The 12873-nt window shown below is 36.5% G+C and overlaps 2 protein-coding genes across 3 annotated transcripts; one reads left to right on the top strand and one right to left on the bottom strand.

The window, feature by feature from the left end:
* Positions 1 to 4: 4 nt before the first annotated feature.
* On the top strand, positions 5 to 10298 carry LOC117216289 (huntingtin). 2 transcript variants are annotated; one of them, XM_033462905.1, is made up of 15 exons: positions 5 to 259; positions 497 to 677; positions 747 to 1025; positions 1085 to 1226; positions 1295 to 1870; positions 1942 to 2534; positions 2598 to 2911; positions 2984 to 4300; positions 4373 to 8408; positions 8473 to 8678; positions 8763 to 8928; positions 9020 to 9433; positions 9597 to 9757; positions 9830 to 9917; positions 9979 to 10298. In XM_033462905.1, the coding sequence occupies exons 1-15, from the start codon at positions 171 to 173 to the stop codon at positions 10075 to 10077; spliced, it is 8661 nt and encodes a 2886-aa protein (XP_033318796.1). In that variant the 5' UTR covers positions 5 to 170; the 3' UTR covers positions 10078 to 10298. The 2 variants fall into 2 exon arrangements, with proteins under 2 accessions (XP_033318796.1, XP_033318790.1); XM_033462899.1 differs by having other exon boundaries at positions 8 to 259; positions 8754 to 8928.
* On the bottom strand, positions 9830 to 12763 carry LOC117216368 (pickpocket protein 19-like). Its single transcript, XM_033463030.1, has 8 exons — positions 12187 to 12763; positions 11909 to 12109; positions 11582 to 11836; positions 11387 to 11498; positions 11020 to 11296; positions 10802 to 10955; positions 10624 to 10724; positions 9830 to 10501 (listed from the first exon to the last, which is right to left on the bottom strand). The coding sequence occupies exons 1-8, from the start codon at positions 12453 to 12455 to the stop codon at positions 10353 to 10355; spliced, it is 1518 nt and encodes a 505-aa protein (XP_033318921.1). The 5' UTR covers positions 12456 to 12763; the 3' UTR covers positions 9830 to 10352.
* Between the last annotated feature and the right edge of the window lie 110 nt (positions 12764 to 12873).

The following is a 12873-nucleotide window of genomic DNA, read 5'->3' as shown; positions in this document are numbered from 1 at the left end:
GCTTTTAGTGTGACGTTTGAATCGCAAATAAATATATTACCGAGCAGCATGTAGTTTTCTACGTACGATGTGTCTGTCATAAATTCGGCCTACATTATCAAAATGTAATTTGTCAAAACTGATTGATTTATACAAAGCGAGGAACAATTTATTAATAAATATTTGGCAAAATGACAACATTAAATAACGTGTTAAAAGCTATAGAAGCTTTAAAATCAGCTCAAGAGTCAAACACTCTTCTGTCAGATTCGAACGCAAGGTACAAGAACAAATTGTTTTTTTCATTTAATAATTGAAATGATCGTATGAATAAAATAATGCAAAACTTTTGAATTGAATACATTATTTTTGTTTATATAGTTTATAGCTAAATACCTGCAATAGAATTTTGTATAATTTGTAAAATTAGGACTTATATAGTTATTATAAAAAATTAATAAAAATTATGGAATGTAGTATGTTACAAAATTTAATATATCCTTTATTTCAATAAAAGGAAAGATAAATTAACATGTTGCATGACAATAACAGAAGGAATATGTTCACCAACTGTCAAACTAGCAACCAAGTTTCCTCAGGTACTTAGTCTTTCAATTGAAACTTTACTGACACTGTGTAACGATGATGAATCTGATGTCAGAACGGTAGCAGATGAAACATTAAATAAAATTATAAGGGTATGGATTTATATTTCATAATCTTTGATATTAAAGCTATAGATGTTTTAATAGTATTTTATTTTAAAGGCAATGGCTGATAGTAATATTGTTAAAGTTCAAATAGAACTTTACAATGAAATAAAAAGGAATGGACCTGCTAGAACATTGAGAGCTGCTCTTTGGAGATTTGGTCTTCTTAGTCATATGATACGCCCTACAAGAGGAAAAGCATATGTATCTAATTTGATACCATGTATAGTAACTATTGCACATCGTTCTGAGGAATCTGTAATTGAAACGCTATCGCAATCATTACCATTAATTATGAAAGCACTAGGGCCATTTATGACAGACAATGATATCAAGGTAATTTTCTTTTATTTTAGTACTTATATTATAACTATGAATCCATGCTTCTTTTTCAGACATTATTGAAAGCATTCTTTGAAAATATATCCTGTGTACAAGCAGCATTTCGTAGAGCTGCAGCAAATATGATTTTAGCAACATGTTTGAATTGTCGCAGACCACAGTTTTTTTTAAATTATGTACTGAAGCATCTTTTAGGTAAACTTATGAATGTTATACAAGTACAAGTAACATACTTTTCACTAATTAAATGTTACTTTTTATAGGTATTATAGTGCCTATAAGTGAAGATGAGAACCGTATAGCAGCTATTATTGGTATATTTGGTTGTATAAGAATAATTTTACCACATATATGCAATCCATCAGAAGATCCAGATGATGACACAGTAGAGACAGATAGCTTATTACAAATTTATGAACTATGTTTGCATTATACAAAATGGCATTCTGATCATAATGTTATAAATGCTGTTCTGGAGACACTGACTCAGTTTTTGAAGTCACCTCCAAAAGTTCTAGTATCATTATTATTATCAAATCAAGGTATAACACAGAGTAAAATAGCAGTGAATCAAAATGAAATGATGTTATCATTAAGTCAAGCAAGCACATCTAGTGCTGCAACTGCTTGTGGAGAAAATTCCGATTATACCTTAAATTTACTTGATTCTGATATACCTGAAATAAATCCAAAGATAGAAAAGTGGATGTTAGATTCTGAGACTATACCTCCTTTGATGGAAAATGTACAAATTTCAAAAGAATGCATAAATAATATTGTAGAAATGAAAGGAAAGATTTTAGAAAATTATAGTGATTTGAAGATCGGAGTCATTGACAGTAAGAGAAAAAGTGTAGTATAGAAAGGATATGTATCATTTGAAGAAATAATTGTATTACGTTTATTCCAGATGAAACGATCGAAGAAGGTAGTGATGTTGGAAGTGAAATAGAAAAATCGGAGAAAGTTTATTCGAGTGTACAAAATGAACCAAGAGACGTGGATTATACCGAAGAAATCACATGTTCTATCGCATCTCTTAAAAAACTATCTTTAGATTTTTCGTTACGAGAAATAGACGTTGGAACTTTTACAGATCCTGACATACCGTTAAAATTCTGTTGTCGTTATTTGGTATCGTCTTTCCTCTTAACTGGCAACATTGGTCATGTAATACCAGATAAATATTTTCGTGTTAGTGTAAAGTCTCTTGCTTTAACTTGCGTGGCTTATATTTTGAAACTTTGTCCGAATCTATTTTTAATACCTGTTGCCAAAGAACCGAATTCTAACGAGAATAAACAAATGATAACGGATATCTTATTATTTGCAAGTCATCCAGATCCTCAAATTAGGGGTAATATATCAATTATTATTGGTACATTCCTGAAATCTGTATATACACAATATGGAGGTTCTTTTAAAAAATTTGAGGCAGAGATTACTGATAAAAACTTATGTGGAATTATATCACTAGACAATTTAATTAAATTACTTTTAAAGGTAAATTCTCTCATATATTGGAATGATTATTCGAAAATTTTGATGAGCATATGTTTAAAACAGGGATTAGAAGATGATTCTGCTACCACATGTCGACAAACATTAACAGCATTCAGTTTATGTCTACCAGAGTTGTTAGAGTCTGTTGACAATAAATATGGAATCACTGTGTTAACTGTATTACCTCAGCTAGTAAAGAATCCATATTTTCTGGTAAAAGTTAAATTAGTGGAATTATTGAGTGAGATATCGTATGTTACTATAGAACATATAACTGGTGGATCAATGTTCCAAGAACATTTTATCAATGTTATTATAACTCTGTTAGGTGACCAAGATCAAAGAATTAGGCATGCAGCATCAGATGCTATTGTAAAGTAATTATCGGAGTTTATATCTTTTGTTGTTCAAGTTTTAGGTGTCCTCGATTAACATAACTCTTTTTTTAGGAGTATTCCTTTATTACATTTCCAACAACCACATGATGATGTTATTACGCGAAAGGCCATACAATACACGGAGCAATATATGAGCGCAGTTACCCGGAGTTCAGTAGAACTGTCCTCTTGTCAAGAGAAACAAAAGTTCTTTATAAATACGTCAATACAGCCATTTGCAGCTTTAAACTTCCATAACTCGACGAATTATCGTCCAAATGTAGAATACTCGTTGTCGATTGTAATCAACATGTTGGCTGAGATTCTTGGAGTACAGTCATCGAAGTATTTAGTATATGGCTGTTGTGAAGCTCTGTTTCGTTTAAGCGATGTATATAATACTACAGTATATATTAGAGGATGGGATTGTATTTCACCTAAAACATTGTTGAAAAGGTCTCATAAAAAAAACGGTAGTCGATTAGATATTAGCGAATCAAATTTTACAAGCGACATGATGCCATCGTCCGTGAGCAACAGCCTTTTATCTTTGGCTTTACCCTTACTGTCATCGTCTCCTATAAGCTTAGACTTGTTAACGCATAAACATTTGGTACTTCTTGCTGGCAATCTTGCATCAGGTTTAGCATTTTGCAATTTTAAACCCAATGATCCAACTAAAACTTGGTGGGGCACGTTTAAGGATAAACAAATAGAGTTGTTGTTAACACATATTACAAGAGTATTAAATATATTTGTTCATATAATCGACGACGTGCAATTGACACAAACTAGTACAAAAACGGCGTTATCGTCTTTGTCATCTACGCAAACGTTATCGCCGAAAAAGAAGATAATAATGTCTGAACCGAAGTTGAAAGAGAAAGGAGAAAAATTTGGAAGCTTGAAATTTATAAAAGAGCAAATGGGTGCGTTTGTTTCAACACCGCATTATATGAAAATGTACGAAAATCTTAAAGCAGCGCATTTGAATTACCTAGCCACACTTGAACCGCATGCTAGCGAAATGTATTTGTCTTTGTTAAATGCGATTCTAGATGTTCTTTCGCAAATTCTTGAAATTATATCAGTCAATGAAGCAGCTCAAATAGCAGAAGAAATTCTACATTATCTACAAAGCACTGTCGTATTATCTCCCACCGCAACCATTCAGTGTGTTCAACAATTGCTGAAGTGTTTATTCAGCACAAACGTGTATGCACAATGGAATGAATTAGATATACAGAAAAATTCAGACAGAATAACCGTACTATGGGATGACGTTAAAGGATTTTATAATCATTGCTTTCAAAGTCCTGCAAGGCAAATGGCAAATACTATAAAATCCATGGGAAACAATTGCAGGGGTGAAAACGAACCAGATACCGGGTAAATTTGTATTCTTGTATTCTAACTTGTATTTGTTTGTATAGATTGCTATACACAGTTATTTTATTTCAGATGGGTAGGTTTGTTACATAGAAAAGGCGATAGAAAATTCTCTTCTATTTTTAAGAATTTATCGCGATCGTCTGATCAAAAAACCTCTGTAGCTTCGTTCATTCGTCTTTTTGAGCCAATGGTTATAAAATCATTAAAACAGTACACTGTAACAAGTAGCGTGTCATTACAGTGTCAAGTATTGATGCTACTCAGCCAGCTAGTGCAATTAAGAGTCAACTATTGCTTGCTGGATTCCGAAAGAATATTCATTGGATTTGTATTAAAGCAGTTTGAATTTATCGAAGAAGGTCACGTGAAGCAAACGGAGGATCTATTGCCAAAGATTTTCAACTTTTTAGTTCACTTGTCGTACGAAAAAAATCATTCGAAAACTATAATAGGAATTCCAAAGATAATCCAATTATGCGATGGACTTATGGCAAGTGGTCAACCAGCGCTCACGCACTGTATACCAGCCCTGGCTCCAGTTGTAGAAGATGTATTTTTGATTAGAAACGCAAGTTCAAACCCAACAGAGCAAAGAGAGCTTGAGACAACAAGAGAAGTCCTAATTTCGATGCTTTTACGTCTTGTAGAATATTACCAAATCATTGAGCTCTTGGCATTATGTTTAACGGAATCTAGATTCAGCGGAGATGGTAACGGAGAAGAAAAATGGCGAAGATGGTCTAGACTGACAATGGACTCTGTTCTTCCTATGCTGGCAGCAGGAAAAGTTCGAATAGAATCGGAGAAAGCACACGTGGCTTTGATTAAATTATTCGCAGCTATTTCTCCCACGGTTTTTAGACCAGTCGATCCTCTTTTAAAGGTACTTCTCGTTAAACCAGACTCTCTGGATACTTCAAATTTGAGACTAAAACGATGGTTAGGAGTGGTAAATGTTGTTCTGTTATCCTTGATCGCGTGCTCAAAAGAGGAAGCAATGCTTGCGCGACTTTCCGACCTCAGTTCGAACATGTCCGAACTATCCCACTCGTTTCTTCATCCAAAATCGTCTTCTCAAACCATGGATCCTTTGAATGTTTTGGACAGTCAATCAGCTGAAGTACCGCCAGAAAGAATATTAGCTAGATTTATATTTAAAGTTATTAACTTGGTAGGCTGCAAGGTTTACAATCTTCTTGGATTGGTCGATCATAAACTCAGCGATCCATATATCGCATTTTCCGAATCAATGGAGAACGATTACTACTTGATCCACCAATTTGCATTCTTCTTGCAGTTATGCATTCACATGTTCGAATCTGGGAGTCACTGCAAAGTGGCAAACGCTGTTATACAAATGATTCAAGGTCGAAATGTTCTCGAAGAGGAGAAGCTGCCGATCTCCGATTTGAACTATTTAATGTTGAACATTGGAGACAAATGCCCAACGTTAACTTGCCAGTGGGCCTATTTAATGACTTTATTAGGGTACAATGAAATGACTTTTTGGTCCAAAATATTGGGTACTCGTCGGACAGAATACGTCGTGCATTGTTCTCCAAATGAAGAGAAAAGTGTTGACCATGACAGCAGCATTAACATTCAAATTATTAGAAAAGGTGGCATAATATTATTCTGCGATTACGTCTGCGAGAATCTGTGCGATGCAGAGCCCTTAACGTGGTTGTTAGTTAATCATACGGAAGAGACAGTAAATAGTGCTATCGAGTCTCCTGTCAGAGATCTCTTGACGACAGCTATACATAGAAATTCTGCAGCTAGTGGATTGTTGGTACAAGCGATCGCGACCAAATGCACAGACTTGTCACAACCCAGTTTTGTCAAGCGAGTCTTGGAATGTATAGAAGGTGCTCATCATTCGCAAAGCGGAGCTGTTTTAATGACACTGATACCGAGATTGTTATCCACCAAGTATCTGGCTTTGTCGAGAATGGCGGCGAAAATAGCTAGTCGAAGAGTAGAAATTTTATTAACCACATCTGCAGCTGAAGCGACGAAGCAATTATCAAAAGAAGATTTCGCCAAGATCATGGAGATCCTGCAAGTGACCAAGCTTGCTAAGAAACACGGTGGATTAGTTAGTCTGTTGAATAAATTTGGAGTACAGTATTACGATTTGTCCCCTCTAGAACTCGACCAATGTAGACCGTTTAATCCATCCACCGTGAAAAGTATTCAACTGGATCGTAATTGGTTTTTGTCTCAAGTAAAATTACGATGTTGTAGTTCAAGTGCTAGTCACAATTTATCGGAAGCAGCGCAGTTACTTAGGGTTTTAGATTTCGAAGATTGCCTCGGTATCCTGTCTTCCAAAGAGTTTAATATCTCGATATTGAAACCCTGCATAATATTGGGTGTACGAATTAGCGTGGAGAAGTGCCAAAAATTAGAATTCGGTGTAGCACAGAACGAAAAGGATTTTAATTTCGAAACTAGTCCCTTATACAGCGCCGCGAAACAGAGTTTATTGGAGCACGTTCATTATGTCACCGATTTAATGCCAAAACCGCATCATATTTACAATCCAACGCAATCTAATGGCAATTCGAGAGAAGTGAAGTATGCGCATCGTTTTCATGAACTTTTAAACGAGTTTGTATATTGGGATGTACTTTTTATGTTGATACCCGCTGTGAAGATATACATGAAGACATTGCCAAAGCTAGCCAAGTATAATCTAGCGAAAATTGATAAAAAATCCGAAGAAGATCTAGCCAAATTTGCAATACTGTGTTTAGAATTAACACACTGGATGGTACACTGTGATGAGAATAAGATTAAAAAATTGAGACCAAGGAACATGGAACTTGCGTTAAGCTGTGCATCAGAAATTCTAAAACATCCTGGCCCAAGTAAAATTTTTGGGGAAAACCTGAAGTATTCGTGGGTTTGTAGTGGTGCTGCTTCACTCAAGAAAATAGTAGAATACCTGTTAACTACTGTGGACGTTTTGCCAGTTATAGATATACGTGCTTTAGAACCAGCGCTAGAAGATGAGGATACCAGAGACTTTGCTCGTGCTTGCATGCGAATGGCCGATCTGGTCGCTTGGTTGGAACAATGTCAAAAGAAACAGTTATCCACAAATATTCCACGCTATTTGTTTGACACGATACAAGATTTAATCGTAAGTATCAGTCGTCAACCACTGGTAAATTCATATATCTTAACACCACCGTTAGTTTGGAAACAAAACTGGAATGTCGTTGGTTCTGGTCCGACCAAATGTTACTTCCCGTTATTATCTTCGGAGTCGAATCTCCTTCAGGAGGTGGAAATTTTGGAGCAGTTCATTTACAGGATAAATCTGTTAGGCTGGGTCTCTCGGTTGCAATTCGAAGAGATATGGATGGCTCTCTTAGGAGTGCTCAATCTTTCACAAAACGAGAACGTACCCGTGGAAGATATCTCAGCGTTGATTCAAGCGAGCAGTTTAGCTGTACAGGCGATTACAAAATTGTTATTGAACACTTTGCTTCTTCCTTATCCTGGCAACCCAAGAGCCAGCACTGTGATTCATTATCCGAGAGATCCTCAGCTCTCGGTTCATAAGATCAGTTCTCAAAAATTGTACGCCATTCAAGATCTGCTTACGTGGAAGTACGAATGCATGAACGACTCAGAGATGATCGATGGCTTGAACATGGATCACATCTTCCATCGAGGAAACGTAGAAAGAGTTGCGAACTTGAACAAGTATACATATAGCCAACTTTCCGTTTCTTACTTGTGGTCGCTGTGCAACTTGTATGAGGATAAGTTGAGCGCCTCCGTCCTCAATTTGAAGAACAGAAGAAACGACGCGTTAATGTCCGCGTCACTTGATTTAGATTCCTGCCTCCGTTTCTTGATAGAACTTTATACGTCTTGGATGTCTCCGCAAGCTAATACACCTATACAATTGCTCACGGAGGTCGTTAAGTCTATTCTAGCAATTTCGGAATTGTTCGTCGAAAGAGCCCAGTATCAGTGGATGTTGGACATGTGTCTGGAATTGTCGAGAATTCATCCAACAGAGAATGTCATTTTACATCAATACTTGGTAGTTTCCGTGTGTAAAGCTGCTGCAGTACTAACACCGTTGGTATGTATTCTTCAAAAATATTTTTTGCAAGCTGTTTAACACAGTTAGGATTTCATTTTTCCAGGACTTTGAAACGTTAGACAAAGTTAAGCGTCTAGTAGACACGAATCTGAAATCGAGCTTCTTACCTGCGAAGGTATCCGCCCTTCACGGTTCATTGTATCTGTTGCAAAGTGCTGTGCTCGCAAATTGCGAAGAGACGATGAATATTATTCATCCGTTGGCAATAGAATACATACAGAAACATTTGGACGCGCAGGATTTGAACGGGTAAATTACACAAATTTCTATTGTGTATTCTACAACGCACGTGCTTTGTTGAAATTAATTACTCACCTAATTTAGCGTGTTAAGACAAAGTGAAGAGCATCAGGGTGTAATGTGGGCTTTGGTATTCTTTTTATTGGAACATGCCGAAGATACTCCGCCAGACACGGAAGCGCCAGCTGTGTTAGAATTAGTCCTTAATTTACTTACATCACAAAATATTTCTTGTAGCTTACATCAAACACTCTTGCAGGTATGTTATTGGGTACTCGTGTAATACTATGTATTTGTTAAATGTTCAAATTATATATACTTGTAATGCTGTGTGTATGTAATTGATTTAGGGGCTCGAGCGACTCGTAGCAACCAAAAGCGTGATTGGAAAGGTAGCCGAACAGATAGTAAAAGTTGCGATCGATCGCTTAAAACAACCTAGTCCTATGTTATCGCTGCCAGCGTTGCAATTGTTATTGACTTGCATGTATACAGAGGCGGCAGATAGATTGAATCAACCGGAAACAGAGGAACCATTACCAGATGCTGAACCAGAAGCATTGGTTCGATCCATAGAGCGCGCTTCAGCGATTTTCGATAAGATCAGGAGAGGACACTCTATGGAAGTGGAGCTTTTATGTACAGTTTTGTCCGGTGTGCTCGGAGATTTCTTCCCACCGTCGGAAATCTTGACTAAAGTCATAGGAGAATTTTTGTCGCCGCAACAACCTCACCCGCGGCTACTTGCCGCCGTTGTTTTTAAAGTTTGTATTGCCGATGCGAACGCATAGCGATATACTAAAAATAATTGAGTATTAACATTATCGTTGACTGGCTATTTTATGCAGTTGACTATCGATTGATCAGCAATACTTTAGATTACAAATAATTTAAAGCAATAAGATGATTTTTCTCCTTTTTCTGTAGGTGTGCGAACGAGCGTGCACTTGCGCGCAAATGGAACTTCTTCAAGATTGGGTTGTATTTAGTTTGCCAAACTTTATTCAGAGTTTACCTGTTACAATGTCAACATGGTGCTTGTCTTGTTTTTTTATCAGTGCATCCACAAATCATTGGCTGAGAGCTTTGTATCCTTTCACATTTTCGCTAGTTTGTCAAATATATTCATTTGTTAAAAGCTTTCTTAACAATCTACTCAGGTTTCCATATATACAATCAAGGATCGGAAAATACGAATACGAGGATAAGAAGATATTGTGCATCGCTGCTTCGGACTTCTATCGAAAGGTATGAAATTTTATGATAAAGTCAGCGCGTGATATCAAATAACGTTATTACTTTTCAATAGTTATCTAAGGACACTCAGAGGGAAGCTTTCGTGGAAACTTTCGAAGCAGCAGCAAAGGAACCTGGAACTCCGTTCAGTGACATTTTAGCGTCCTTCTAGCTAGTCTTATCATCGATCGTGTCGATATGGGAAAGTTAAATCAAAATGAGAAGTATTCATCGTAATTCTGCTCTTGAGTCTCTTTGTAAATTGATGTACAATCATTGCACGATCTCGACTCGTTGCGTGTACAGTTGTATGTGTATGTAATGATATTTATTTTACATCTGTCCTGTCGGAAAGAGGTAACACTGTTTACAATAAACAATATTTTTTAAATACTTCGCGTTTGTGCATCTCGAATTCTCCTTCCTCCGAAAATGAAGGAGATGTTTTTAGTTATATATACTGATTGCCTTTTTCTTGCGTCTCTGTTTCATTCGTTTCACGTAGAAGTACAAATGTATGGTGCCATGATAGAATATTTCAACGAAGGATAGTACACTGGCTCCCAGAAACAATCCCGCCGCTCCTCCAACACCAGCTGTAACGAATTTGTTCGTTTACAGAAACTTTTATTTCTTTATATTAATATTTTTTAAATATTTGTTTAATGTACTTCAAATTATATCTTAACTATCTACATATTTATTTACAGATACGTACTTAGAAAATCGTGAAACCCGTACAACAATGCTCGATGATAGATAATTTGCGGAAGCTCGACGATTAAAGTCATAACAGACACACTTATCGGTGTATCGTTTCTGAAACAATCCAAGAATTCTGTTTTACTATACATGCTTTATCTCTAATCGTAATATGAATTAGTTTCGATAAATACAGCTCGGTGTCTTCGCTATCTCTGATTTGATAGGTAAAGACATTGCAGTTTGGGACGCATTCGCAAGAACGGGGTGGATATTGGAGCAGAAAAAGGCTCTGCGTCGCTTTTCCGATACATCGAAGTTGCGTGGAATTGCAAGTGTCTACACCCTCTGTAAAACCATTAAATTTATATTTATTCAATTTTTCTATTACGTTGATTTTAATATTACCAACCAATGGGCCTGGCAAAATGCGGACGACAATTGCATTTATCCTGTATCACTTTCATCCTACATTCGGTGATGCACATATTTCTCGTATACACTGGCCACGTTTTTAAACCACCGTCGTTGTAAACTTTGCAATTTCTTTGATGAGTACGAAGCTCTTTAACGTTTGCGTTCATATTAATCTGAGTTATCGACATGATGGCACGTTGCAGCATCCTTGGTTTTACCCATCTCATTGCAGTGTCGTATATTACCAGCTCAAAAGGATCGCATGCGGCGATCTGCAGCACCAAAAAAGAAGGAAGAAAACACTTTGTTGCCGATATTTTATCATATCTTTGTTTTCAAAGCATATAAAAACATACTCGTACCAAAGCCATATGCTCCACGACGAAATTTTCTTGTGTGCCATCGACGTTGTATTCGTACAATGGTAATTTGTCTGGTATAGGAATAATGGTCCAGTTGTCGTTCTTCCAGTAGCTTGTTCCATATGAAAGAATCACGTGTTTGAGTTGATTTAATGTTAATTTAACAGGAAGAGGACACTAGAGAAAAGTACCAACTTTAAAGTGGCATAGATTGCGAAGACGCTCCTCGTTGTTAAGCACGCGCCTCTTTCTGTCATTACCCACGTCTCATAAGGATCGTTCGCTTTCAGAATATTCGAGGAAATATCTTTCTTCAAGTCGTAAAGTATTTCTAGCCACTTGTTCGCTGGAACTTCGTCGAAGATAGGTGTATTCATCATATTTTCATAAGTGATGTTGCCAAGGAAGACGAAGAACTGTTCTGCCTCTGATGTGTGTTTAATACCGTGTCTAGATGTGCAACGTACTTAATAAAAAATATTTCATTTCATCCAGATATTATCGTAAGAATAAAGATTCTACTTTTCGAATACATGTGGAATCTTCTTTAGCTCGACGCTTGGTACCGGGCAAATAAACAGCGCTGGTTTCAATGTTACAAAATGGTCTCGATCAGTATCTACCACGATAACTGTGGCGTTATTCTGGTAACGATCCCAGAGTAGAAACGACAAGAAGATCAGGCACAATAGAGCTCCAAGAATGCAGAGGACGGTGAGAAATCTTGTAAGACGTATATTTCGTAAATTATATTGCAATTTTATTATCTCGTTAGTTTGGATATTGTCGAAGGTACTTACGTCTCAACGGGGTGTCTATTTGGCGCTACCAGATGATTCAAGCCATGTACAGACGAGGAACTCGCGAATTCTACAAAATATTTTCCCGCGTTCGATTTCGCACTGATAATTGGCATGCCTATATGATTTGGATAATGTTTGAATACGGATTTCCTTTGTTTCAACGTAGCTCCCCAACGAGCTTGGAAGTCCGGTAATATCTCGTTTTCGTAGAAATAATTATTTTTCTCCTCTGTCTTCTCCGATATATTTTTCGGTATTTTCGGCATGCTTTTTCGTCCGCGGATCACTCTTTCTTTCGATCAAATCCACGCGAATGGATATTAAAGTAAATGTTTGTAATACAGAAAAAGATTCGCGTTATAATCATTCTCTATCTAATTCGTTGGTATTTCCATCGATCGATGAGAGACACTGCACGCGATGCTTCTATTAATTATGAATGATAACGTAATAAGATAGGAAGTAGATCTATAATAAAGATAATACAGCATTTCAAGTCCTCGTGATTTATACGATAATTAATTCGCAATGAAACACGTACGTATATGTTAATACACGCGATAAAAAAGGTTTGCAGTATAAAAAAGTTTATTTCAAAAACAATTCTCGATCTTCCCCGTTACTCGCGGTGTTTATCGCGAATATTGCAAATTTTTCTTTTATATTCCAAATATTCCAAATTTT

Source organism: Bombus bifarius, unplaced genomic scaffold, assembly GCF_011952205.1.
Source record: "Bombus bifarius isolate JDL3187 unplaced genomic scaffold, Bbif_JDL3187 scf7180000007973, whole genome shotgun sequence".
NCBI classification, from domain to species: Eukaryota; Metazoa; Arthropoda; class Insecta; order Hymenoptera; family Apidae; genus Bombus; species Bombus bifarius.
Note: the sequence above shows the minus strand (reverse complement) of the source record. Positions and strands in the feature narration are given on the sequence as shown.